Here is a 26,903-nt window from a genome sequence, read left to right as displayed (position 1 = left end):
TCTGTTGAGAAATCAGCTGAGTCATATGGGTGCTCCCTTGTAGGTGACTAATTGCTTTTCTCTTGCTGCTTTTAAGATTCTCTCTGTCTTTAACCTTTGACATTTTAATTATGATGTGTCTTGCTGTGGGCCTCTTTGGGTTCCTCTTGTTGGGGACACTGTGCTTCCTGGACTTGTAAGTCTATTTCTTTCCCCAGGTAGGGGAAGTTTTCTGTAATTATTTTTTCAAATAGGTTTTCAATTTCTTGCTCTCTTTCTTCTCCTACTGGCATCCCAATAATACAAATGTTGGGCCTCTTGAAGTTGTCCCAGAGGCTCCTTATACTATCTTCATATTTCTGGATTCTTTTTTCTTTTTGCTCTGGTTGGGTGTTTTTTGTTTCCTCATGTTCCAAATTGCTGATTTGATTCTCAGCGTCCTCTACTCTACTGTTAATTCCCTGTAAATTCTTCTTCATTTCAGTTCATGAAGCCTTCATTTTAAATTGGTACTTTATTATGTCAACAATTTTCTCAGTTGTTTTTGTAATAATGTGCTTGAGCATCTTTATTAACAAAATTCTGAACTCTGCATCTGTTAGTTTGCTTGGATCTGTTTCAATTAGTTCCTCTTCTAGAGATTTCTTCTGTTCTTTCCTTTGTGACATGTTTCTTTGCGTCCACATTTTGGCTGCTTCCAGGTGTTTGTTTCTATGTATTAGGTAGAGCTGCTATGTCTCCTGGAATTGGTAGAGTGGCTTTGTGTAGTAGGTGTCCTGTAGGGTTCAGTGGCTCAGCCTCCCCAGCCACCTGAGCTGCGCCTTCTAGGTGTTCCCCTGTGTAGGCTGTGTACTCTGACCTGTTGTAATTGAGCCTTGGTTGCTGTTGGCATCACTGGGAGGAACTGACCCCCAGGCCAATAGGCTGTGAGGACCAGCTGCAACTACAGCCAAAGAGCTGCTGTGCTGGAGACACCCCTATGGAGCAGGATTTACATCAGTGGAGCTTTGGTGTTCACTGAGTCCACCCCTTGAGTATGTCACTCATGGATGTGGTAGGGTTGTAATCTAATGCAGTCGAATCTGACCACCAGGTGCACTGTCTCTGGGGCCTCCTGGGAGGTGCAAAGTCAGTTTGTGCCAGTGCCCTGCCCAGGGCCACCCAGCATGAGCTACACAGCAAACCATAGATGGCTGCTACTCCTGCTGGGCTTTGCGTTGTCCAGGAGAGGCCAAGCTATGAGCCAATGAAGGCTGCCGCTAGGGCCAGGCCTGGGGCCACTTATCAAGCTGTGTGGGTCCCGCTGCTGCTTGTTTGAGAGATTTTAGGAAAGTCCTAAGCATGAGGCTCGTGAGGCCACTTGCACAGAAAAGCCCCTGGAAATGGCCTGGATGGGCCTGCAGGTGGGGAAGGGCGGGGCCTCCAGGAATCAAGGGGCTGGGCCAAAGGTGTGAGTCAGGTGCTGGCGATTCAAATATGGTGCCTGCCTGCCGGCTGTGTGCGGGGAGGACTCGTCAAAGGAGCATGGCCTCTGCCAGCTCTTCTGCCTGGGAGAAAGCAGCCCCTCCAGCTGTCGCCCGGATTTCAGGCAGGTTATCTCCTCCCCAAGTGTCCCAGGTTTCTTTCCAGCTGCTGCCCGGCGCTGGGCTCAGAGGGAGCACGCCTGAATGAGTCCCTGCGACCCTCAGGACAGTCCTCACTGGTTTCACAGCCTGAAGTTGTGGGGACGTCTCTTCCCAGCCCTGGAGCCCCGGGCTGGGGGCCTGATGTGGTGCTGGGACCCCTCGCTCCTCCGGGAAACCCCCACCGCCTAGATTCCCTCCTGGGTTTAACCTGAGGCCCCGGGTGTGGGCCCCCGGCCACTTCTCCATGATTCAGCCAGGATCCGCCCACGTCTCCGCCCCTCCTACAGCTCTCGTTGCTCCTTCAGTTTCCTGGTTGTGGGGCTTCTGTTCAGCCAGGTCTCAGCAGGCTCTGAGTGATGGTGATTCTATATTTTAGTTGTAATTTTGATGTGGTTTCGGGAGGCGGCAGGTGCAGCTGTTACCTACCCTGCCATCTTGTTTCCTCCTACTAAAGGATTTTAATTAGTTGAGGGACATAATTTATTGTATTGTTTTTTAAAAATCCCCACTTACAAATTAGAACTGATAATGCATCTTCATTAGGCTGTGGTAAAGAGTAGGTAAGATAATATTTGTAATATGCCTAACAGTTCTAACATATAAATATGCCCTTTGGATCTTTTCACTCTTTTCTGGCCTTACTGTTCTGCCCTAAGAATTGTAAAGGAGATTGGTAACTCCTTTATGGAACTTTAGAGATATTTCATAAATACCAATATATTCCATTTCTATTACTGCTTTGTTAATTACCACAAACTTAGTGGCTTAAACAATATTATTTTATTACATTATAGTTCTGGTGGTCAGAAGTCAAACATGGTTCTCACTAGGCTAAAAATCAAAGTATTGGCAGGCCTGCATTCCTTTCTAGAGGCCTTAGGGGAAAATCCATTTCCTTGCCTTTTCCAACTTCTAGAGGCACCAACATTCCTTTCTATATTTTTCTATACCTTTCCTCAAAGCCCTCAATGTCTGGCTGAGTCCTTCTTACAGCATGTTGCTCTGACCTTGGCTTGTGCCTCCCTTTTTCACATTTAAGGGCCCCTCTTATTATATCGGGCCCACTGGGATAATCCCTCTCTCTCAAAGTCAGCTAATTAGTAGCCTTAATTCCACCTGAAACCTAAAATCTCCTTTGCCATGTAAGGTAGGGAGCTCACAGGTTCCAGGGAATAGGGCCTGGACATCTTCGGGGACCCATAGCTCTGCCTACCACATCCAATGTGATGAACATTTTAGTGTGTTTTGTCTGTGCATTGGTTCTGCCTTCCCCATCTCTGAAGGCCATTTTAGCCTCAGGACAAAAGTAACACCACTAACCAAAACTTTTCTCTGGAATTAAAACACCTCTTCATCTGTCCTGCTTCTGGATTCCTAGGTTCTGAAGTTCTGTCTGCTCCTCTCCACATGGTCTGCCCCAACTTTAATAGGACCTGTGGTGGTTTTGGAGTTGTTCTTTAACTTTATTTGGTCTTAAGTGTTTGGGACCAGGGATAAAAACAAAACAATACAAAATTGTTTTTTTCTGTTTTTCCTAGGAGAAGCATCTTTGGGGAAAGAAAACAACCCAAACCCCAAGCATTTACTCAAGCACAACAGAGCTTAATTCACTGAGCCTGCATCCTTGCCTCGCCTGTCTCAGCTCTGCTGTTGGACTGACTGCGGCTGACAAGCCAAGAGAGAACTCCCGCTTTCCCTAGTGAAGCAGAAACCCACATCTTGAATCCTGAGCGCCTGTGCAAGTCAGTGATCACACCCTTGATGTTACCTTTCATTTCAACAGCTCTCTTGGCTCCACTTGCTCTGAGCAGTTTTAATTTCCTGCCAGCACAGTGGCACAATTTGCTGGCATTTTCTTTGGGATGCTTTTCATCAAGAGCCTAATGAGTGCCTGGGTTCTGGCTGATGATAAGCATGAGGCTGCCAGGGAAATGCCAAGAGGCCCTCTCCGTTCTGGAAGGCATCTCCGCCTGATTTCCCACCTCCTGTGAACAGTGGGCTGAGGCGCACACGTATGGGAAATTCTCCACAGCTATCACTGCTCTGACAAACTACCAAAGTGTATGCAAAGAAACCTGAAAACTACTAGGGCCTAGATCCCTGAAACTTGGCCACAAGCAGTTAAGCAGAAAGAATGCTCTGAAGGCACTCACTAAATAGACATGTTAAGCCAAATTCCTGATAATGGATACACCCTGATAACCAAGGTACACTAATGGAACACATCCAGAGATAATCAAACTTCCACTAATTAAATAAAATGTTTTCCTATATCTCAGAATTTGCTATCTACATCCAAGCATTTTACCCAAATAAGAGATTGCTATGCTATTAGCCTAATGCAGCTATAATAATGATTTTCACTTTCAGAGTATTATTCATTGGAGCCCCTGAGGGTTTTGGCAAATGAGACTCTATTGCTGGCTTGAAGTCTCTTTCATTGCTTGCTCCCTACTCTTCCAGTCCTGTCTGTATTCCCCAAATTCCATGCTTTCCTTTTAACTTGTCTTCTTCTTGTGTTCCTTTATTCCTTACACTTGGAGAAATCTCCTCTGCCCCCTTCAAGGCTCTTTGCTTTCAACTACTTGAATAGCTTTTTACTTTAAAACCTAGGTTGTTGGTTAAGGCTATAAGTCGATACAAAGGGCTGTTACAAAGACAGTATAGTCTACATCGTGGTCACGTACTCGACAGAGGAGTCATAGTTATTTAAGAAGAAAACATACACATTTTATTATTTCCCTATAAGGCTGTTTCTCTGTCCCACCATTTTATTTTAGGAACAATGAATGCTATTTGTTGCTATAAGAAATTATTTTAAGATCATAGAAGAAATCTTGCTATAAAATTATTTTAAGAACTAGGTCTGAATATTAATGGTAAATGATGCTAGCACTGAAATCTTCTTCCTGACTTTGTAACTCTGAGGCCCTTCAGGTCCAAGGTCAAGTAGAGAACATGGGTATTTGGTCTTGATTACAGAAGCCGAGGAATTTCTATTGACCTCATGTGTCCCACATGTCCAGGTCATCAAAAGAGCAGTCTGTCTCAAAGAATAAAATGTTCACAGCAGTGATACAGATAAGATTTTGCTCAATATTTCATTATCTTCTCTTCTCATCATTTTAAAAACTAACTTTCCAGAAGCACTGAAAAGTGGGATCAGAGGGTGGCTGCTGCCACTTGCCCTTCTATGACTCATCTTCCTCCTGACAGTCGAGGTCCCACACACTGTCAATTAAATCAAAGGCAACAAAAATTCCAAACTTGCTGCATGTTCTCATGAATTGAATCTGAAAGATGTTTAATTTTATATAAGAGAGGGAGCACACATTCCCTTTCCCTCCTTACCCTTGTCCCTTAATCACCAGGCCCAAAGAAGAATGCCACCCGCCCTTCACCTTCAGATTAGAATCCACAAGCATGAATGTTTTTGCAGAAGAACATTATATACAAACCAAGTCACCTTAGCTTTCCTCTTTCTTTTTTCTCTCTCCTTTCCATTGGTCTTTCTTTTTCCTTCCCTTTCCTTTCCTTCTACAAATATTTATTGAGCACCCATTAGGAACCAACTCAAATATCATCTTCCCAGGGAATGTCTCCATGATGTTTCAGTTTTAAATTGCATCCTTGAACTTTTTACTCACCATTGCATTTCCTATTTTATTCATAGCACTTATCTGATAGTTTTCATTTCTTTCCTTGCTTGCAGCCTATGTCTTCCTGCTAGAAACACAGACTTCTTATGAACAGGGAGATATTGTCTGTCTAATTCACTGTCTTATTTCAGTTCCCAGGACACTGTCCATCACATTTTAGGTTTGTAAAAAATTTTTGTTTGAATGAATGACTGGTACAAGATAATGTTGAAATACTCTTTACTCATAGAGAATTCTCCCTAATAGAAAAGAAAAAAATAATTCTATAAATGTTCACTCAAATTTTATTTATCCAGGCTTGCTCTAGGATGAAAGGTAGAGAATGCTGTGAACATGCATATTAGAGCTATTTTACAACAGGCTGGAGGGGTCAGAGAAGAGTCCCTTGAGGAATTGTTTTGTAAGCTAGACTTGAAAGATCAGTGTGAGTTGATTAAGCAAAAAGGGGGGAGAAAAGCATTGCAGCCAGAGGGAAAATTTTTGCAGTTCCAATGCATAAAAAGAGGAGCTTTATTTGCAGTGGTCTTTAACAATTCCTGCCTATTAATTTTAGTATTAGGATTGTGACGTTAATTAGAAACCTATTATATTTTTTAAAAATACCTACGGAGACAATGGAATAATGGTAATTAGTATTCTTCAGAATATCATCTATACTATGACTGACCAGGTGCCATTTAGTGACACATGGAATGTTATGACTGAGGTAGATCTCATACTCAATTTCATGTCAACAAATAGCTATTGAGCGTGTATTAGGAATCAGCCTTTGAATTAAGTTTCTGGAAGACAAAAATTAATATAGCTCAAATGCTTGCTCTCAAGATGTTTACAATTTAGTAGGAAAGAGAATGCTTCAATATGAAATGATAAATACAGAGATGGAAATGTGCATATAGTACCATATGACATAAAGAAAGGACACATGCACCAGGTTGGACTGCCAGGGAAGAGTTTCTGGAATAGAGGATGCATGAGCTGAGTCTTGAAAGCTAAGAAGATGTCAGAAATGTAGAGAATGAAGTGGGGTGGAGAGAATGGAAGGGTGTGGAGGCAGAGAGAAGTGCATGAGAAGAAGCTTGAAAACATGGAATAATGTGGTACGTGTAGGGACAACAAATATGTTTGTATTGCTATCATGTGAACAGATACTGTTCCACAGGGTTATTGTGCAGATTTGATGAGATAATTCATATGGAGTGCTTACAAAGTGCCTGGCACAGAGTGAACACCCAGTGAATGTTAGTAATCTAGTGAATGTGATGATAATTGTGGCATGTGAGGTCAGCCAGGTGACAGGAGTAACTGCATATGAGGTTTAAGAGGTAGGAAAGGAACAGGGCAGGGGCACAGGATACCCCATGATAACAAACAGGGACTTGTTGCTATAGGTGACAGTGGGTCAGAGGATTTTAAGCTGGGAAATAATATAGTCCCATGAGCACCTTGAATATATCTCTCAGAATACAGTTGGAAATGAATTCAAATGATGCTGAAGATAAAAAAAAAAAAGACTAGTTATGAGGCTATAAAATGGATCAGGGTATGGACTAAAACAGTGATAGCAAAAATGAAGAGAGAATGGATTCAAAGTGTATTTAGGAAGTAAAATAAGATGTTTTCACTGAATGAATATGGGGTAGTGGGAGGGATGCTGAAGGAGAAAAAGTAGTCAAGCATCAATTCAGATTTCTGACTTGGGTGACTAAGTGGGTGGTAATGCTATTAGATGACAGAGTGAATGAAGGGTACTGACCCATGAGAACCAAAAGGGTATTAATTTCAACTGTGGACTTGTTGAGTTTTACATGCTCCTCAGATCCCCAAGTAAAGGGATTCAGCATATCAGTTGGTGTGGTGGTTTAAAAACATGGCCCCAATTTTTTTGACTCTGCCCCATGACTGTGGGGTGAAAATCCCTGCTGCAGTAGAGAACTGCAAATTTGTGTTAAAGTTTTTAAATACTGTTTTATGTATCTGCATGCAAATATAAATATTAGAGTAATAGTTTTAAATTACTTTCATAATATTTTGATTAGTGATTTTCAAAATCACCTTAATCTTGCTTCAGTCCTGAGGTTTTAAAATTAATGGCATTACTTGAGTTATAAATGTAACAAAACAACACATGTTTTTATATATTCCAGGTTTGTCCAGTGGTGTTTGGCAGGATGTAATCCTTCATTAGCGGGTTTGTAGGGGATGCCCCTCATCCTAGAATTTCGGTATGTCATATTTCTTACCTGACACTAAAGCATATTGTAAGTTAGGAAAGACCATGAGATTTGGGAGTTATGTGGAACTTGACTGAACCTCTGCTACACACTAAATAACAGATACCATCATTTGTACTGAGAATTTGCTATGTTCCAGACAATCACATCTTATCCCTAAACCTCAGCAGAATTCTTTAAAGTGGTTATTAATTTACTGATTTTAAGTTTAAAGATTAAGGTTTAGAGAAGTTAAATAACTTGTCCAAGATCATTAATTAGTAAGGATAAAATCTGGACTTAGATCTACCTGATTCTAGAGTGAGATGGAAAGAGCTTGGCCCCTGGAATAAGACAGATGTCTCTTTGGTACCAGCTCTCCACTTCAGAGCTGGTGGTTTGGGCAAGTGTGACTTAACAGCTCTAAGTCTCTCAAACTATCTGTAATAAAAACATGCTACGGATTTAAAGAGTTATTTTGATAAGTTACATATGCATATGTAATAGGTGCTTAATGAGTGTACTTCCCCTTCCACTATCCATTTTAAAATATGTTGTTTCTTGCATAGATATGTTTCAAAAGCATTTTTGTGTCATCGCAAAAAGTTATTTTGTGTTAGAATGGGAAGTTCTTGCTATTCTAATGAGAATTGGTATTGTTTTATTTATTTTTAAAGGAGAGAGTAACTAAACATGTAGAAAGGTAGCCAGTATTCACAAAGTCACATCCATACATTTAGAAATGCTGTTTGAATCCTTTGTGTGTTTCTTTCTCTACCCCACCCTAATCCACGCTAGCACACTAAACTAGATTCACTGAACAAACTAGGCTCACTAAACTCCAAATATAGAATTCAATATAGAAGAAACTTAAAAATGTACAATCCATTCATGGAAATGTATCAAAATACTTAATGAATCCACCTCTTCTCCTTCCTCCCCCTTCTCTACCCTTATCTTTTAGTTATTTTTAACGGGCTGAAAACTGTAGAAACTCACCACTGTGAGACTTCATTATTTTTTGAGAATACAGTATAGTATGTTTACTATAAATAATTCACACCATACTACACTTGTCAAAATGAATGAACAAAGTATATATCATGGAACAGGAGCCTTGATTTTTATTGTTTTTGCTCACTTACTCACTAATTCTCCAACTGCAGGTCCCTGTCACTGTGAATTAGAGTGGTGCTGCCGTATACAAATATTGTATTCCGGATAATTAGATATTGGGATAGGACCCTCTGTAAATTACTTTAACTGGTGTCAGTGCTGAAGCAAATAAGAAGTTTTAGCAAAGCAGAAGTTTCAGTTCTGTTTCTAGTTTGGGTGATTTTCTGACCCTAAACAGCTTGACATAAAGGAGTGCTTTTCTTTGTCGAAGGCAGTCTTTTCAAATATAACTGCCAGACGCATTATTGAGCTATGTGTTCAATTCTAATTGGCTGAGATCTTTCCAATTTGGCAGTTTCATCTTTAATGCAATGGATGTAAGATTATGTGTAGGTCTTTTCAATGGCTTTTCCATACTGGTGATTAGGGCAGAGGATTTGAACATAAGCAGGCTGCTGGCTATTTCTTTTGGCCAATTTAAATTGATTCATACAAGTCCTTTGTAGCCCAGGGAAAGGGCAGAACAAATCCAAGTGAGTGAGACAGCTATTGCTACTTTCAGATGGAGTGGGGAAAAAGGGACGCAGATTTAGATTATGGGAAACACTCTAAATATTGTAAAATTGGAGCTCTGAGCAGACTGGCAGGGAAATGCTGAAACTTAACCAGTAGGCTTCTGTGTAGAATCAAGGTCACGAGGAAAATTATTTCCAAGATTTATTTTGATATCTTTAGGTTAAAAGGGCTATGTAAACAAAGAAACAACAAAACAAAAACAGACTCATAGAAACAGAGACCAAAGGGATGGTTGCCAGAGGGTAGAGGGTGAAGGAATAGGTGAGAAAGGTGCAGGGGAATAGAGTCAATAATATTTTGATAACATTGCACAGTGACAGACAATTATTAGAACTTGTGGGCTGATCACATTATAAGGTATAAAAATGTCGAATCACTAAGTTGTACACCTAAAACTAATATAACTAATACAATATAGTATACCATAGTATACCAACTATATTTAAATAAAATACAAATTAAAGGGCTATGTAAATGGAAAGTATTTTTTATATCTGATCCACGAGGAGCCATGGTCAATCAGCTTCTTTCTGACAGTATCTAAAAAAAGAGAGATAACTCTTCTAGCACTGCAAAGCACCCCTCAAGATGCTACATCAGAAGAGCAGAGAGAGATTCAACTTAAATTTTTGTTTGGGTCAGGTGAAAAACTTGTCTCAGAACCATTCTAACAGAGGTGGGTATTGCTGAAAAAGATTCTCAATTTTCTATTGAGAGGGTAGACTAGGATGAGCTGTTCAAGTTAGGCAGGTCCAACTTTTCAAATAGACCTTCGTTATGAGTCTCCCTCTGGTTTATCTCTCCTGGGATAAGAAGATGTGATGGGGCCATTTATACATAATTTCTATTCTATAAAGAAGAAACTCCAAGTGAAGCTTTAGTGCTCTTTCAAGTCCATCTCCAACTTGCCCAGGAAAATCCTTATTATACCACATCCATTAATTTGGTGAGTCCCTTTCTGAACAAGAAATGAAAGCATTTCTTTATCTAAATAAAACAGGAACAGTGTGATGTTGACAATATTTTAAGAAGGCCATTTCAATCCTCCTTGAACACATGAAAGTGATGCAACCTTTCTCCAGCAAGAGAAAACAGCAACAATTTCATTTTGTTCGTTTGATTTGCTCTGCCCTAGAACATATGCAAGACACCCATGTCTCCTGAGTAATAACATTCAATTTGCTAAAATCCAAAGCAATGATGAAATGCAACACTGATGCCTGGCACCTTAGTTGAACAAATAAGAGTGACAAGCATGGCATATGTTGTAGAGGCCAGTGGCTAAATCCTCTAAGCTAAAGGAATTTTGTTGTCATTTGGTAGGAACTCTTAGGCGCTTACATAATGACTTATTGTTTTATAAAGTGTGGGAATCCACAAAAAACATCAAGTAAAACCAGTCTTCAGCTATCATTCTCAATCAACTAAACCCAAGCAAAGCCAGCCCCTGTGAAGAGCTGGCTGCACTAGCTATTTCTGAGCTGTCTTCCAGAAGACTAATGCTTTGTAAACAGTCTTTCTCTGAAACTCAAGTTTCTTAAGAGACACTGAGAATCACTTAAATAAATGCAACGTGTTGAGTAACCAGAATTTAGTAAGGCCTCCTGAAGCTTCAGAATACGTAAGATTTTCTAGCTGATACTCAAATATACAACTCCCTGAAATTTCTTTTGTACAAAGTAAAAGGCCGTTACACCTAACAGAAATGCATACAGATACTCATCAAAAAACATGTATGTGAATGTTCACAGCAACAGTATTTTTTATAATCCTGTAATTGAAAATTATTCAACTGCCCCTAAACAGTAGAATGAGTAAATACATGGTGATATAGTTGCAAAACATTATACTTTACAACGAGAACGAATGATTTACAACTATCTGCAACAATATGGATGAATCTCACAAACTGGTGGTCAAAAGAAGCCAGACACAAAGACGTATGTAGCACAACATTCCATTTATATAAAATACAGAAGGCTGCGAAGCTAATACATGCCCCATGAAGACAGTGGCACCCTTTTTGGAGAGCAACTGGAAGGGAATGTAAGTAGCGATTTGGGGTGTTGGCCATGATCTGTTTCTTCATCTGGATGCTAAAGTGAGTTCAATTTCTGGAAATTCATTGAACTATAATGTGAAAACGTGTGTGTGTGTGTGTATTTATGCACTATTTAAATAAAAAGTAAAAAAGTAACAGGCCTATATCTACTAATTCCCTACTAGTCCACATTTGTTCACTTGTCTCTGTTAAAGTAAATCCTATATCAATTTTTTTACTAGAAATCCTCAAACCTGTATGTTTTTCTTTCTCTTTGTCTATGTTCTTATAATAGCTCTCTATTTCTATCCATCAAACTCCAACTCTCCTTTTATTAATGGACTTTCATGTTTTACTTCAGGCAGAAAACCTTTTAGATCAACTTGGTAGCCTGAGAAATCCTCCAGTTTAGTCATTGATCTGCTTTAGTGTGAACTTCTGAGATTCTAGTGTTGAAAAAGATAGAAACACTTTTTTACATACTTTAAACATCCTAATAAGGTGATACAGGCATCAAAGCCTGACATATTTTGCAGTGTTCAGTTGTAACTCTCTGATTTCAATGACAATGCCTGTTGTTCCATGTCTCCTAGAAAGTTAAACCCCATAGGAGCTCATGTGTATAGAGCTCATTTATGTACAGTTCACCTATGAGGCACAATGCATCTTAATAACAATGACAAATATGCTATTTCACCTTCTAATTGTCTCTAGTTTCCTCTCCCTTAAAATGAAGAATTTGTGATTAATCATCTTTATTTCTACAGTATTACTATTACCAATGTTTCCATTACTGAAATGCCAATTATTAGGTACTTATTTTGTGCCAGACCCTGTTGTAAAGCAATTTGCACATACTATCTCTTTTACTCCTTACAATATTCTAAAATAAAAGTTGTTATTATCTTTGTTTTCTAAATAAAAAAAACTAAACTTCAGCAATAATAAATAACTTGCCCAAGATCAAAAGTAAACCCAGCTGTTCCCACATCACAGCCCAAGCTTGCACCACTTTAAGCAAGTAAGTTTATACTTAAGCACTAATCGTTGGCTCCCTTACTTTTTCTAGTGGAGGCATTGTCAGCAGATCTGACAAACATTCCCTTTCATTTGTTGTATTTATTTTCTTTTAAAAAATTTGAATTCACATTAAAAGTTCCCCCATATAAGAGATAGTTTCACTCCGTGTCTACTTGAAGGAAGTAACTAACATTACCTGTCAACATTTTGTTTCTCTACTACCTATGAATGTGATAGTTCATTCTCTTTACAAGGTGCCAACACCAAGAATGCCTTCAGTTCATCTACAACTCAGAATTTGCCTTCCCTAGTGACTAATAGACTCTTTGATCCAAGTCCCTAATGACTCAAATATAGTATACGGAGAAATGGGAGTGTACAAATCACGCAAGCAAAAAAAATTATTGATGACATAATCTATGCACACAGTTCCATGTATTACTACAGAGATGTATTGATGAAAATTATACCTTTTTCATAAGCCCACATCAAACATGTCTGTTCATCTTTTTCATCACTGGACCTGCTGGGATCACAGGCTACCAGATTCATATCAGCTCCATTATCCAGTAGGAACTGAACCAGGCGAATGTGACCATGGTAGCAAGCAGAGTGCAATCCTGTAATAGAACAGAAAATGAAAGTGCAAAAGGAAAAAAGAGGAAAACAACCCCAATTTTCAAAAGACAGTCATTACCACATAATAGAATTGTTGTCAGAGATATAAAGGAAGGATTTATTTCTTTGATAATGAATTAATTCTTTTATTTAGCAGACAAGATATACTTTAGGCAAAAGAAGTATCCTATTCTAGTTGACCTTCTATATAGACTGCCTTTTGTTTAGCATAATTTCTAGTATTTCTATATCCACTGTAGTTGCCAAGAACAAATATTAGCATATCTGCACATATCAAAGAGCAAAGACCCCAATCAAGAATTTTTCTCAACCAGCAAACCAAGGGGAAGGCAGTGTGGTCAGTCTGTTCCTGATGCAGGCCATAAGGGATTCATAGACTATAGATAATTTAGAATACCAATGAAACTGACAATTGCTTTTTATTATCCTCATGCACCATCAATTCTAAATGATGTAATTGATAAAATAATCCTCCCCATTGGAGGGGGCACTCCAGCTGCCCCCTTCCTTCTTGAGCATACCACTGTTCCTGACAATTTCTGATATGCATCATAAACTAGTGATGATCCCACCACAGTCTTACCTGTGTGCCCATCTCTTCCTTGGTGGTTGATGCTTACAACATTTTGATCAAGAAGAAATTTAACCAGATCAATGTTCTTGCCATAGGTACAAGCACTACAAAAATATACCATAAAGAAAATAGAAGGCTATTGTTATGGGCTGAGTTGAATGCCCCCTGGAATTAATATGCTGAAGCCCCAATTTACATAACCTGAAAATGTGACTATATTTAAAAAGATACAATTCAAGTAGATAATTAAGTTAAAAATTGAATCATTAGAGTGGTGATCTAGTAAGTAAACTATTTTCCTGAGTTTTCTGAGATGTTCTAGTAAATTATCAAACCCAAGTAGGGGGTGGTGGGAACTTCCAATTTAGAGCCAATATAGGTCTGAAGCAAAGGTACTAATCTGGACTTGTGAATGGCATCGGAAGTAGGGAGCAGTCTTCTGAGACTGAGGCCTTAACTTTTGGAATCTGACATTAACTTCAGGTAGATAATGTCAGAATTGAAGTGAATGGTAAGATACCCACTTGATATCCACAGAGAAATAGAATATTGCTTGGTGTGGATAAAACTCACACACAGATGCATTCCAGAAGTGAATTAGTGTTGTAGGAGAGTAAAGAAACTGTGTTTTTTGTTGTTGTTCCAGACTTGGTTCTAGAAGAAGCAGTCCCCTGGGACCTACTGTTGCCTCTTTGTTGGATGGCCCTGCCCAAATTCTTTTTCTTTAATAAAATATCACTATTTTCTTTAAAGAAACACCATGATTCATCTAGCTAAACTGTTGTTCTCTCTATGAAGTCTTGTCATGAACCAAAGGCTGAGTTCATGCTGTCTCCTCTGTTTCTTGCCATTTAGGTCTTCGACACATCACCTTTTTATGGCAATGGATACACTTCTGCTTACCCTGCTACCTTACAACAGAATTCTTTTAAGAAGGGAAGGAGCCCAGCCAGCGTGGCTCAGTGTTTGAGTGTAGACCTATGATCTAGGAGATGGTGGTTTGATTCCCAGTCAGGGCACATGCCCAGGCTGTGGGCTCAATCCCCAGCGTGGGACGTGCAGGAGGCAGCCAATCAATGACTCTCATCACTGATGTTTCTCTCTTTCTCTTCCTCTCCCTTCCTCTCTCTGAAATCAATAAAAATATTTTTTTAAAAAAAAGAAGGGAAGGAATCTTGTCATCTTAATGTTCCCACCAGCACCAACACAAGGCTGGTTCTTAATACATCATTGTTGGATAATTAATTGAGTGAATAAAAAGCTACCATCTCACTTCAATAAAGTTTATCAGCACTGATTATTTGCATTATAAATAGTTCTCATAATACTACATTTTTAATGTTCCATTGTCTGAATTGCCTCATTGTTCCTTTTCAAAGCAACTATTTACAGAAAATGATGAGTTCCAAATACATACATGTATGTATATACATATGTGTGTATATGTATGTGTTTAAATATACTTATGAAAACAATAACAGAAATAAATGTATCGAGTGTTTACTATATATAAAGTGCTGTGATTTGTACGTAGAATAATTCATAATTAGGGTAAATTACTCATGTAAAAGGAAAGTTTATTTTATAAATGTGTGCTTAAAATGAATAGAATAAAAACATCATGTTATTTCTAGTAGCTACAGGCTTTCACAAAATAAAACAGTTGAACATACTTTTAACTCAACTTCACTAATCTTGTCATATAAGTAATCTTCTGGAAGTGACAATCATCTTCTGATTACAGTTTGTTCCAATTTATGTGCACAGAATAGCAAAATGATTGGAAAACTAGCCTGAGGTATCAGCCTTAACAAGCATGACCTATGGGAAAAGAGAACACCAGCAACCTGTACATATCAGCTCTGCTAATTGTCCCCTTCAGTGACAAGTCCCACTGATCCATTTTGACTGAAGGTGGGATCTGAAGAGTCCTTGCATCTGTTGTGTTACAGAGTGTATAGAAAACAGACAAAATAGTTTCATACTAGAACATGAAGATCTATAAAAACCACAGGATTTGGAATTAGGCAGGCATTTACCACGTGATTATCTAGCCATAGAAGCCCTGACAAGTTACTTAGCTTCCCTGATCCTCAATTTTCTCATCTGTAAAAGAGGGATAATAAATCCAACTTTATAAAGTGCTTATGAGGATTAAATAAGAGACCCAAATAATCTGGCATATAGTCTCTCCATAAAGGTAGTTTTCTTTCCTTCCCTTTTTGCTGACCTCTTGGTTGACAAGAAAAATCTGGAAATCCATGTGAAATTTGACAGGTTGATGCCTAAGGCAGAAGCACAAGCTTAATTTTACTGCAATATGAAAAAGAGTCTCTTCATTTTATTATTTACCAGTGTAATAGAAACATTATGTAAATAATGTATAGTCTCATGCTTACTCTGTTTATTTTTCAGAGGTTACACACTAGCCAAGATATCTGTAATGTGTTGGTAAATTATCTTATATTCAAGTTTTATACTACATTCAAATTACTATGTTTTTATTTTTATAGCCAAATAGTAACTTGTTAAAAATGAGGGTTCTAAATTTTATAAAACTTTACCTTCCTTTTGTACATTTTAGGAAGCTACAGCTCTGAGTTATTAGCTTCCTGCTTCGTCCCTCCCTCCTCCCTTCTCTCCCTCCTTTCCTCCTTTTATTTTTTTGTTTGCAACTTTTCCAAACACAGCTGCTCCTTCAGTGTGCTTTTCTAGAGCAAAAAGCATACTGCAAAGGACTCTCAGAGATGCCTAGAAAGGAGCTAATGCCTTCTTAGGTGGCCACCCTGACTAAACTTTTATAGGCTGACAGATGGATGTCTTAGATAGGTAGATACATTTGCACATAAGGTTTAAGTGCTTAGGAAAAAAGTGTCACATTTAATGCTAATGAATTCTGGTAACGAGATTCCTGTCGGAGGAGGACTACGGGCACTGCCCCTTTTGGCAGCTTTCTGTGGACTGAAGTGGAAACAAAACAATATGCTTACAGATGTTGATATGCCTGTTGCCTTGGCAACATCAGTCCCTGTCTTTGGGGCTGCTGCCAGGAATGCAGCATCTGGCACAGGCCCCATCTGTTTTACTAACTGCAGCATCTGCCTCTACCTTTTCTTCTGTGCATGGAGCGTGGGCTCCTTGTCTCCTGCCCACCCTCTGCTCTGGCTCTCTGATTGCAACATCTGCCACTGTTTGCTTTTGCTGTATGTACACAGTGCAGGTGCCACAGGGTGTCAGCTAAGTGCAGTGGCTATTGTATTTAAATATTCATTTACCTGTGAAAAGCTGTTTCACTGAAGATGTTTTCCTTAGTCAGACTTTCTGTTCCTGATATTTGGATGATTTCCTTGGCCACTTCAAATTTGCCATTGTAGCATGCCCTGGAGTTAAAGAACGCATTTTGATGAAAGTAAAAAAGGTACATGCCATATACTGGGAGGGCCTATAGAACTATACATAATACTCACAGGTGCAAAGGGGTGTCTCCATATATATTCACAACATGGGGCTGAACTTCTGAGTCACTCTGGAGCAGAAACTTCACTATATCGTGGTGTCCAAAGCGAGAACAGAAATGGAGTGGGACGTGGTCTTCATTGTCCTGAGCATTCACTGTCATCAACGAGAAAGAAAAGGTTCTGTTACCTGGAATCCTCTGTTTCTTAGCCTTCTCATGGGTAGTGTCATGGATTTTTTTCTAAGTGCCTGAGAGATACCCTAGAAATTGCCAATTAATGATAATAATAAAGGAAATTAAGTGCAACCAGATTTAAAAAGTTATAATTATATTCTATTGCCTATTAACACATTAAAGAGGCTTTCTCCTAGTTCCCATAAATTCTATGGAACTCATCTAATCAAATCTACCTTACACAATGGAATAGTTCAGGAAACTAATATGCACCTAAAAGGTACTCATGGCCTTAATTCCTCCATAAGTATCTCCTTTCAAATTGATTTTCCCCAGTCCCCTCTGGAGGATGTTAAAAATTACAGCTCCTGGCCAGAGCACCATTTCCCAGAAATTTGGGTTTAGCAAGTTAGGGAGAGGCCTATCTCTCTGTAGGTTTTTGACAACACTGTTTAGGAGGTTCTGATGTACCCTTACCTGAGAATTATCACACTGTGGTGTACAAAGCATGGTATAATAAAAAACCCATAAGCTTTAGAGTGAGGTGGACCTCATTAGTCCTGTTACTGTAGACAGTTATTGAGCATTCAGTTGTTCACTCAGTAGTGGGCATTTGTCTTTCTCTGTGGCCCACCCAGATTTATAACCTATTCTGACATCTAGGGAATTCCCTGTAGTAAAAGCACTGACTAGAGGCCAACACCATGTTCTATCCTAGAAGCTGAAAGTACTTCCAAGTTTCCTTTGCAGCTAAGCTGCAGGGCTGGCAGAGGGTGACCATATGTCCTGGTTTAGGCCTGTTAGCCTAGCATAATGTTTAATAGTGACCCTTTCACTCTCAATAGTGCCCGGGTTTAGACGTTTATCTATAGGCGCCTCCAACCAACACATTATCTCAGTCTCTGACATTGGAGCTGATGACACACAGAAAGCAGAGCCTAAGCTATCTGGGTAATGTAGCAGTGGTGGAATAGCTCCAGCCAATTTCCAGCAGTAGTGATGCAGCCCCAGACTCAGTGCCCTGTGCTCTTGGTGCCAGAATTGCAAGTGGGGCTGTGCCTAGCTGGGGTGGCCATGTACCTTCATAGGTCTGGTTTTGTACTGTGATTTTGGATACCGCTCTTCACTGTGAGGATTCCAAACCTGGCTTTCAACCTTGTCTTGGGAAAGGCTCTGTATGCTGCTTGATGTCCTTTAATAGATCCCCTTTATAAATTAGCAAGAGTTAGTTTCCAATGCTTGCGAATGAGAAGACTCGGCTGATACATACTCATTCCTCAATAAGTATTAAATGGCCATGATGTACCAGCACTGTACTAGGTGTCGGACGTATTGATTTCTTATCAGAAACAATAGATGTAATAACACTACTGTTGCAAGGATGCTAAAAGTATTAAAGGAGAGCATAATTGGGAAACTTCTAGCATGGTGCCTATCACATATTAGACACTTAATAAAAATGTCTTCTCTGCATTTTTACCAATTTCCCTCCTACAAATTTGCTAAGTGCTAAGACCAATAAGCTATAAATGCATAGAGTCTATACCCTCATATAATTTACAAGCTAGTTGGAGAGTCAAGAATTACAGGACTAAAGTAATAAAAACTGAACACCAAGCTGCTAAATTCTGGATTAGCTTTAGCATAATTTTTAAAACTAAAATAATTGAATCAACTGGTCTATAGCCATTTTTTTTTTTTTTTACTATTATTTGATTACTCCATCTACACAGGGTGCTTTATTCAGATAGAAAATAATAGCATTAAACAAGCCCCATTAATCCTCGTGTGTGTGTGTGTGTGTGTATTAGCAATTATCTATAGAACCAAAAGAATTGAAGGAAAAACATTTTTAATGATGAAGGATAGGAAGGGGGAAAAAAGGGGGCAAAAATAGTTAATTAAAAAAATGTGCCAGTAGTTTATTCCTACTGTACTGTTGTTATAATCATCATTTAACATGTAATAAACACTGATTTAGGCCTTATAACTGCTGTATTTTTAGATAATGATTCTCATTTTATTTTCCTGCAAGATCTTAGGCCACAGGGAAATTCTTCAGCAAAATCCTTGAGTTCCTCCTCACAAAGCTGTCACTGAAAAATAAATCGTTGATTCTTTTGTATTAATGAGTGACTCAGAAGGACGTCCTTCCTTCAGAAGACTGTTCTGGTTGTTCTGATTATCTCCCCTTTTATGATTCTTTTCCTTTGTTCACATTCTGCTGGAAGCCAGTGAAAGTCAATACTGGGAGTCGATGTCTGAGGACAGCAGGGAGTCCAGAGCATCTGGAGGTCACATAAGAGTTCTCGAGGTCCAGAGGGGACATTGGAAAGCAGAATGCAGCACAATCTTCCATCAATTCATAATTTGCCTTTGGGCATCTTTGGCCCTACCCAACATTATTCTTCTATAGTTGAATCAAGAAACTTCAAAGTAGATTATCCACTTGGTGAATTACCTGCAGTGGCCTAGAAATTCTTCCCATCGAAGCAGATAAATGCCGATCAAAGGGGTAAGTCAGAAGAAACCTGGATCAGACACAGAGCTTATGTGGGTGCACCTATATTATGCTTCAGTCATTGTATTTTACTTAGTTTTGTCTTGGACAAATTTGCAAGGGAAAAAAAAGTATATATTATTATATCTTATCTGAGGAAAATTGGATGTATGAATGATACTCTATTTGCTCTAACTCAATGTCTTATTGAGATATTTAAATAAAGTTGAATTTCAAGCAAAGGAATACGTGTAAATCATTATTAGGAAAATAAGTAGTGCCTATTCCTCCACTTTGAAGAGAGTATGTATTCAGTAATGTGTTTTGAAAGATAGATTGGATAAATGGGTGGGTGAATGGATGTTACTCCTTGCTTATATCTGTTTATTGATCTTTAAGATAAAACAAAAAAATTCATATTAACCCAGCAATGTCAGTGTATACCATTATCTCTCTAAAGCAACTCCCAAGTGTGTCTTAAATAAATTTTCAATAATAAACCTGTGTAATGATTCTGACAAGATATATTTTTTAAAATAAAATACTTCCTGTTATTGATCATCCCCTAGAAATTTTTACAACTTTCTTTAATACTCAGTTTCATGTTAAAAGAGCTGTAGAATTTAACAGTCAGAGGACAACAAACTTAAAAATTCTGAGTTTTAAACACTGTGAGGACTGTATCACCATTTTCTCCTTATGGAGTCCAATAACATTTTGACATTTTCAATCTCATTCAATAAGCACTACAGTTTTCCTTTTTCATTGCCCTAAGACGTATAAGAAGACCGGAGACTTAAAACATACATGACTGAGTAGCTCAGCCTCCCAAACATGTTGAACTGAAGAAGTTGCTTTCAGAACTGCATTTTGGCTAATTTTGCAACCCAAATTTATTTTCATTTATGACATTCTGTTACCGAGGAAACATTCTGTAAATACCAGATTTCAAATCATGCTCCTTTTGGGGTCATTCACTTATTCTTCCTCCTATGTCCACTTATGATAGGCAGGGTCCTATGGTAAATAAATAAATCACCTGGAGGCTTAGCTACATTTGGAATCAGTGAACTGGCTAATAATAAATCCTGCGTAAAGTCCATTAGCACAACAGGTCTTTGGTTTATTCTTTGCAATCTAAGTGCAAAAGGGACTTAAATATCAAGTGTGCATTAGAAGAAAAGAAAAAAAATACTTAAAATCTGAGTCATGCTCTCTCTCAATTTTTTTTAAATGATTGAGTAGGAGGCATGTAGAGCTTGTGTCAGTGAGAAAGAAAATGCTTATAACTGTATCACATGAGGCTGGTATGTAGGGGGAATACAGGTGCAGTACACATTTCAATACCTTTTGTAGGAGAGTCCTTTGATCCTGGAGACATGCTGATCATAAATGACACTCATTTTGACACCACTGAGCTTTGGAGTTATGAAGATGAGTAAAAAGCAGAGGTTGGCATTGATAATAAAGGGAAAAAAGTGAGCAGTTCCTGACCCCTTGGAAGAGCTAGGAGGTTTCGAAAACACAATTATGCGTTCAGTGGTCCACAGAGGCGTACCCTGCCTCTTCTAAACTAACAGAATCAAAGAGGCTGCTTAAACGAGGTCGGGGAACAGCCTTCCCTGAGTCCTGACAGCACAGGCTGCCTGTGCTAATGCTATAAAGATGCCTAAGCTATTGCACACTGGCTCAGAGAAAATGACACAAACCTGTTTCTCAAAGTTTACAAAGTACAATGGCCCTGTTTCCAACAGAGAAACTGGAAACTGCCTTAGCCTCTCCTCATCGCTGTCTCTGGGAACCTTTGTGTTTTCCTTATGAGTAAATGAAAACATTGATTCACTTCATTAATTGAATATCAATCTCCATTTTGGACCAAGGAACTGGAAGTCCTAGAGCTCTGACAACCTTGTCCTTTTATAGATGTGCATCATTTCTGCTGCAAAGGCCAGCAGCTCTTACAGCTGGGCTTTTAATTAGGTCTCTTGGGGGTCAGTGGAAGAAAGCTGGATATGCCTGAGAGAATTTAATGACAAGATGTAACTCTGAGCAAATCTGTGTCTAAGTAAAGTTTGTGAGGAAGAAAAAAAGAAAGAGAAAGAAAAAAATTTTTTTTCATACTCTACTTTCAATCAACTTTCCAAAACTCATTTTATAATTTAAAAAATGTAAAGTTATGGGAAATTCTACTCTATTAATGGCATCTAAAAATCTTTAGGTGTATTCTAAAGCTTTTTCCCCCCAAACGTGTCCCACGCTAACTCTATCTCCATTAAAAATAATAGTAACATCAAATATTGGGGGAGGTATTGAGAACTCTCATATGTTGATGTGGGAGTGGAAAAGGGTACTGACACTTTGGAAAACTGTCTGAAATTTCCTCAGATGTTAAACATGTGCATATCCTCTGATTCAGCAATTCCACTCACATATATATGCATATGCATATGCACACACACACACATATATACAAACACACACATATACATGCAAGAGGGATGAATACATATGTCCACAAAAAGAACTGAGTAAGAATATTTCTGGCTGTTATATTCATAAAAGTTAAACACTGGAAACATTCAAATGTCCATTAAGAGAAGAATGAATAACAAATTGCAGACTAATCATACAATCTTCAGCAATAAAAAATAGCAAACTACTTATATAAATGCCTAATAATGATGTTGTACACTTGAAACTAATATAATATTGAGTGTCAGCTGTATTTGAAAACAAAAAAAATATTTAAAAATTGCAAACTATGATTCATGCAACAATATGGATAAAAGTCAAAATCATTGTGCTGATCAAAATAAGGCAGTCACTACCCTGTCTGGTGTCGTGCAGTGGTTAGAGCACCAGCCTGTGCACTGAAGGGTCATGGGTTCGATTCCCTGTCAAGGGCATGTACCTGGGTTGCGGGTTTGCTCCCCGCCCCTGGTCGGGGTGTGTGCGGGAGGGCACCAGTCAATGTGTCTCTCTCTCATTGATATTTCTCTCTCCCTCTCTCTCTCTCTCTCTCTCTCTCTCTCTCTCTCTCTCTCCCCCCTCCCTCTTTTCCTTCCACTCTCTCTGAAAAGCAATAGAAAAAACATTCTCAGGTGAAGATTAACAATAACAACAAAATAAGGCAGTCACAAAATTATATTAACTTCCAGAACAGAAAAATAACTAACCTATGGCAATAGAAGCCAGAATATTGATTATCTTTGGTGGTGAAAGCTAGTTACTGAGGAGGAGGCGGCACAAGGGAAGTTTCCAGAGTTCAACTTTCCAGTTGAAATATTTCCAACCTTCCAGATGAAAATATTCTATAACTTGACCTGGGTGGTTTTAACATGGGTTTATACACAAGTAAATATTCAGTTAAGTCAATATTCACTTAAGATTTAAGAGTTTTCACGTATGTAAACATTATCTCAACTTTAAAAAGATTAATGAATAACAACAAATAGGAATAATTTATCTAGGATAACCCCTTACCTTTTACTGCAGCACCTAATATACTAACTTTGAGCTAAAGTGTATAAAGAAGATTAACACATAGGTTTAATTAATATACTAAAATAATAAATTGTGACTTATAGAACAAATTAGTACATAAATACAGAATTAATCATCTTTAAGATTATTTTCTAGTAAATAAGAAGAGAGTAAAGGCCTTCTAAATATATAATCTTACCATCTGCTTTGCTGCCTTCTTCCATCAAGAGCTTTGCAATATTAAAGAATCCTTTTGCAGCTGCTAGGTGCAGGGGCCTGTCTCCAACTTCGCCACTTACATTCACATCAGCACCAAATTTCAAAAGGAGGCGGGTGACCTAAAGGATCCATTTATTTGAAATTTGTATCAAAAGTCAAAAAACACAAAACTTTCAGCAGTGTGGAAGAAGACATATTGTTAAGGCCTTCTCCTAAGTTATTTTTATCTGAAAATAACAAAAAATCTTAACTCAGCTGGCCTAAAAGTAAGGAATTTATTATTATATCACCTAACAAGATGTTTAAAACTATAACAATTTCAGGGTTGGGTGTTCAGTGTGCATAAATAATCCCCTCTAAAGTCACCCATAATTTACTGGAAAATCTTTTCCAAAGCCTCCTTCTGGCTATAGTCAGCAGTGTTTACTTGATTCTTCATTTTCCCATCACCTCCATTCATAGGTCACTCACGGTCATCTTGCTAATGGAGTTCTGAGGGCTTTCCTAGATTTTTTTGTAAATGGGAGATAGCTGCACTAGCCCTCAGCATCTTCCCCAGTAAGCTGAGATCACATCCAAAGGGAAATAGAGAGATGTAGTATTAAACAACTTAGGAGTCTGCCAGCGGTTGTTTCTGGTAATTGAGATTCCTTCAAATTGTTTACATGTTCACTCAGGAACCTTCCAAATAATTTATCTAAACCTGACGTTGCCTCCTCTGAGAATTTCAGAGGTCATCACAGTGATCTCAAGAAATGTTAGGATGCATCTGTGTCATTAACATAACAGTTATGGGAGGAGCCCTCACTTGTCTGGACCACTGAGGTGCAAGCATAACAGTGAATTTAAGCTCTAAAGCTATCTTGACTTTCTATGTGGCATCAAATAAACATGGCTTTGGTAGAAATCTCTCAGGAATATGGTACATATCTGATAGAATTCCAGGCCAAAAAATTAGCTGAGTGGGATGTGGGGCAACTTCCTATTGAGTTCAGTGGGTAAGCAATAAAGGCTCTAAACATTTGACTTCATTTTATTAGCTATGTCACCTTCAATAAATTGTTTGATCTTTTGAAACTTCAGTTTCTTCATAGCTAAGATACAAATAATAATAACTATACTTCATAGAGCTGTTGTGATGATTAAATGAGTTATTACACATAAAGCACTTAGAAAAGTGCCTATTAATAAATGTTGGCAGAAGTGAGAGCACCAACGTGAAACATGTGCATTTTGTCCCTTTGTTGGCTAACAGGTAGACCAATATTTAATTCAGGAGAAATAAGAGCAATAGAAGTTTAATCTCAAGAATCTTGCACTCCTAAGCAGGTATTTCCACTTACACAGACTCCATAAATTCTGATTATGTGACTTTATAATGGACAGATTTAAACTATCTTTGAAATCGATTGTCTATTAAGCAGTTATTATTATATACCTAGGAAGTATTGCTCTTGGTACAAAACTTCTACCCTTCTACTTAAAAATAAGTAAATAAACAAATGGCAAGGAACATGGCACATCAGGCGCATTTATATATTGAATGCAGCATTCTTCCGTCAGCATATTTTAGCAAATGACAATAGCATCCATAAATTGCTTATGTGCTGCCTTTGCAGACAGAAAGCGAGTCCCTTATCGTAAAAGGGCCATCCACATTTTAGCATAATTGTGTAAGACTGTGACTGTATATTCAGGCAGAAGTAAACAAATTTAGCTCTACACCAAACATGCATAGAAGCTCTTTATATTTCTGCTAGGTGATGAGGTTAATATCCAAAAAGAATGACGCTACAGATAACATGCATTGTGTATACCCTGTCTGTGCCCGAAGTCAGAAAAGTATGGCATTTTTTCATCAGCTGGGCTTTTGGACCCTGTACTTTCAAAAGCATTTTCGGTGCTAGGCTCTCCAGTGCACGCAGTACACTCTGAGCAGCACATGAATGAAACGCACAGCCTTCCCTAGCTATAGGTCGCACTTCACAGGTCTGAGAGTGTCCGAGCATATGCCAGCTAGAAAAGAAATAAAGGCAGAACGACTAGAACAGCACAGAGACAGAAGTAAGTTTGATTTTGGACTTGGGATCCTCAGGCGGGACAATGGCATGACCTCTAGGAAGGTAAAAAGGTATCCTCCTACTCCATAATGAGTAGGACTAGTGATCCAGAGATATACAATGAGGAAGAGTGGAATTGGGATGTCACATGAACGCTTAAGTTTTGATTTTCCAATTACGTTTGTCTTTCTATTTTATTTGATTTTATTTAGTTCCTTGAGTAGAGCTAAAGGGGAGTGTTTGAAAGCAGTGTGTAAAAAATTTGTCTTTTGATACGTTAGGGTTGGAGATCAATGGACTTTGGAGTGAGAGCACTTGTCCTTGAATTCTAGCTCCACCACTTAGGCAAACTGCCTGGACTTCATGATTTGTTTCACTGATATCAGAAGGATAACGAGAGGCTCTTTGGTACAACAGAATGAATATGGGCTTTGGGATCAGACAGACCTGAATACCTATTCCAGACTTTCTATTATTAGCTGCATGACTCTGGCAGGCTCCCTGACCTGAGTGAGCTCCATGTGTAGCATTCATAAGAAAGGGCAAAGGACAGCTAAATTCAGGGTTGTGGCAATTTTTTTTTTTTTAAATCCCCATAAAGGTCTTAACACAGTGCCTGTCCTGTAGTATGAGCTCACTCACATCTGAAGTTCATAAGGTTGCCATGAAGGTCAAATGAAACTGTGCATTAAATGAAGGTACATTGAAACTTTAAAGCATTCTATACATATTATTACTTTATTACAGAATATCATATTTGTTAAGTATGTGCCTGTTATATAATTATATATTTAAAGCGAATTATATATTTAAAGCACCTTTAGTGATTGTTTTTAGTTTATCTAGGTTATTCCATGTATCAGTTTCCCATTGTTACTGTAGCAAATTACCACACACTTATTGTATTAAAACAACAGTTTATTCTCTCAGAGTTCTAGAGGTCAGCAGTCTAAAACCAAGAAGTTAGCAGTTCACATTCCCTCTGGAGGCTTTCGTTTCCTTGCCTTTTCAGCTTCTACAGGCTGCCTGGATTCCTCAGCTTGTGGCCCCTTCTCAAATCACTTTTACCTCTAGCTTCCATTATCATGTGTCCTGTTAGTCACTCTGGTTTCCTGCTTTCTATTACAAGGACCCTTGTGATTATATCAGGACCATCCAGGTAATCTAGGATAATCTCTCATCTCAAGGTTCTTATCTTGATCACATCTACAAAGCCCCTTTTAAGGTTATAGTCACAGGGTCTGAAAATTAGAACACATTTCTGGAGACAGTTTTCAGTTTACCACATCCCAGGACAATAGAAAAAAGGAAACCCAGTTTTTGAATAATACCTTTTTTCAGAGAACCGTGAGAAGGGACTTTGTAATTTGTTTTATTGCTGTGGTCATTATCGTTAACACAGTGACATTTATTAAGCATTTGTCAAACACTTTAATAGCACGTCATAATGGCAACCCTCCTAGGTAGGTTCTGTTAATATTTTTCCTATTCTATAGATGAAGAAACTGAAGACCACGTGGTCTTAAAGCTAGGACTTTTTCAAATTCAGGCTGACTGATTCCTGTGGC

At 38.5% G+C, this 26,903-nt stretch overlaps 1 protein-coding gene across 6 annotated transcripts in view; it reads right to left on the bottom strand.

Moving 5' to 3' along the window:
• The window catches only part of TNNI3K (TNNI3 interacting kinase), a 255,436-nt gene that overhangs the window by 164,958 nt on the left and 63,575 nt on the right, over positions 1 to 26,903 (bottom strand). For all 6 annotated transcript variants that reach the window (XR_013999362.1, XM_081144739.1, XM_081144743.1 and 3 more), the window contains exons 7-11: positions 23,256 to 23,394; positions 16,910 to 17,054; positions 16,718 to 16,822; positions 13,452 to 13,546; positions 12,700 to 12,849 (exon numbers count right to left, since the gene is read on the bottom strand). Coding sequence is in view for 5 of the 6 variants with exons in the window: in XM_081144739.1 (XP_081000865.1) it covers positions 12,700 to 12,849; positions 13,452 to 13,546; positions 16,718 to 16,822; positions 16,910 to 17,054; positions 23,256 to 23,394 (634 nt within the window). In the remaining variant the exon portion in view is untranslated. The remainder of the gene's footprint in view (positions 1 to 12,699; positions 12,850 to 13,451; positions 13,547 to 16,717; positions 16,823 to 16,909; positions 17,055 to 23,255; positions 23,395 to 26,903) is intronic.

This window comes from Miniopterus schreibersii, assembly GCF_964146895.1.
Source record: "Miniopterus schreibersii genome assembly, chromosome: 8".
NCBI lineage: Eukaryota > Metazoa > Chordata > Mammalia > Chiroptera > Miniopteridae > Miniopterus > Miniopterus schreibersii.
This window is presented reverse-complemented; position numbering and strand designations above follow the sequence as displayed.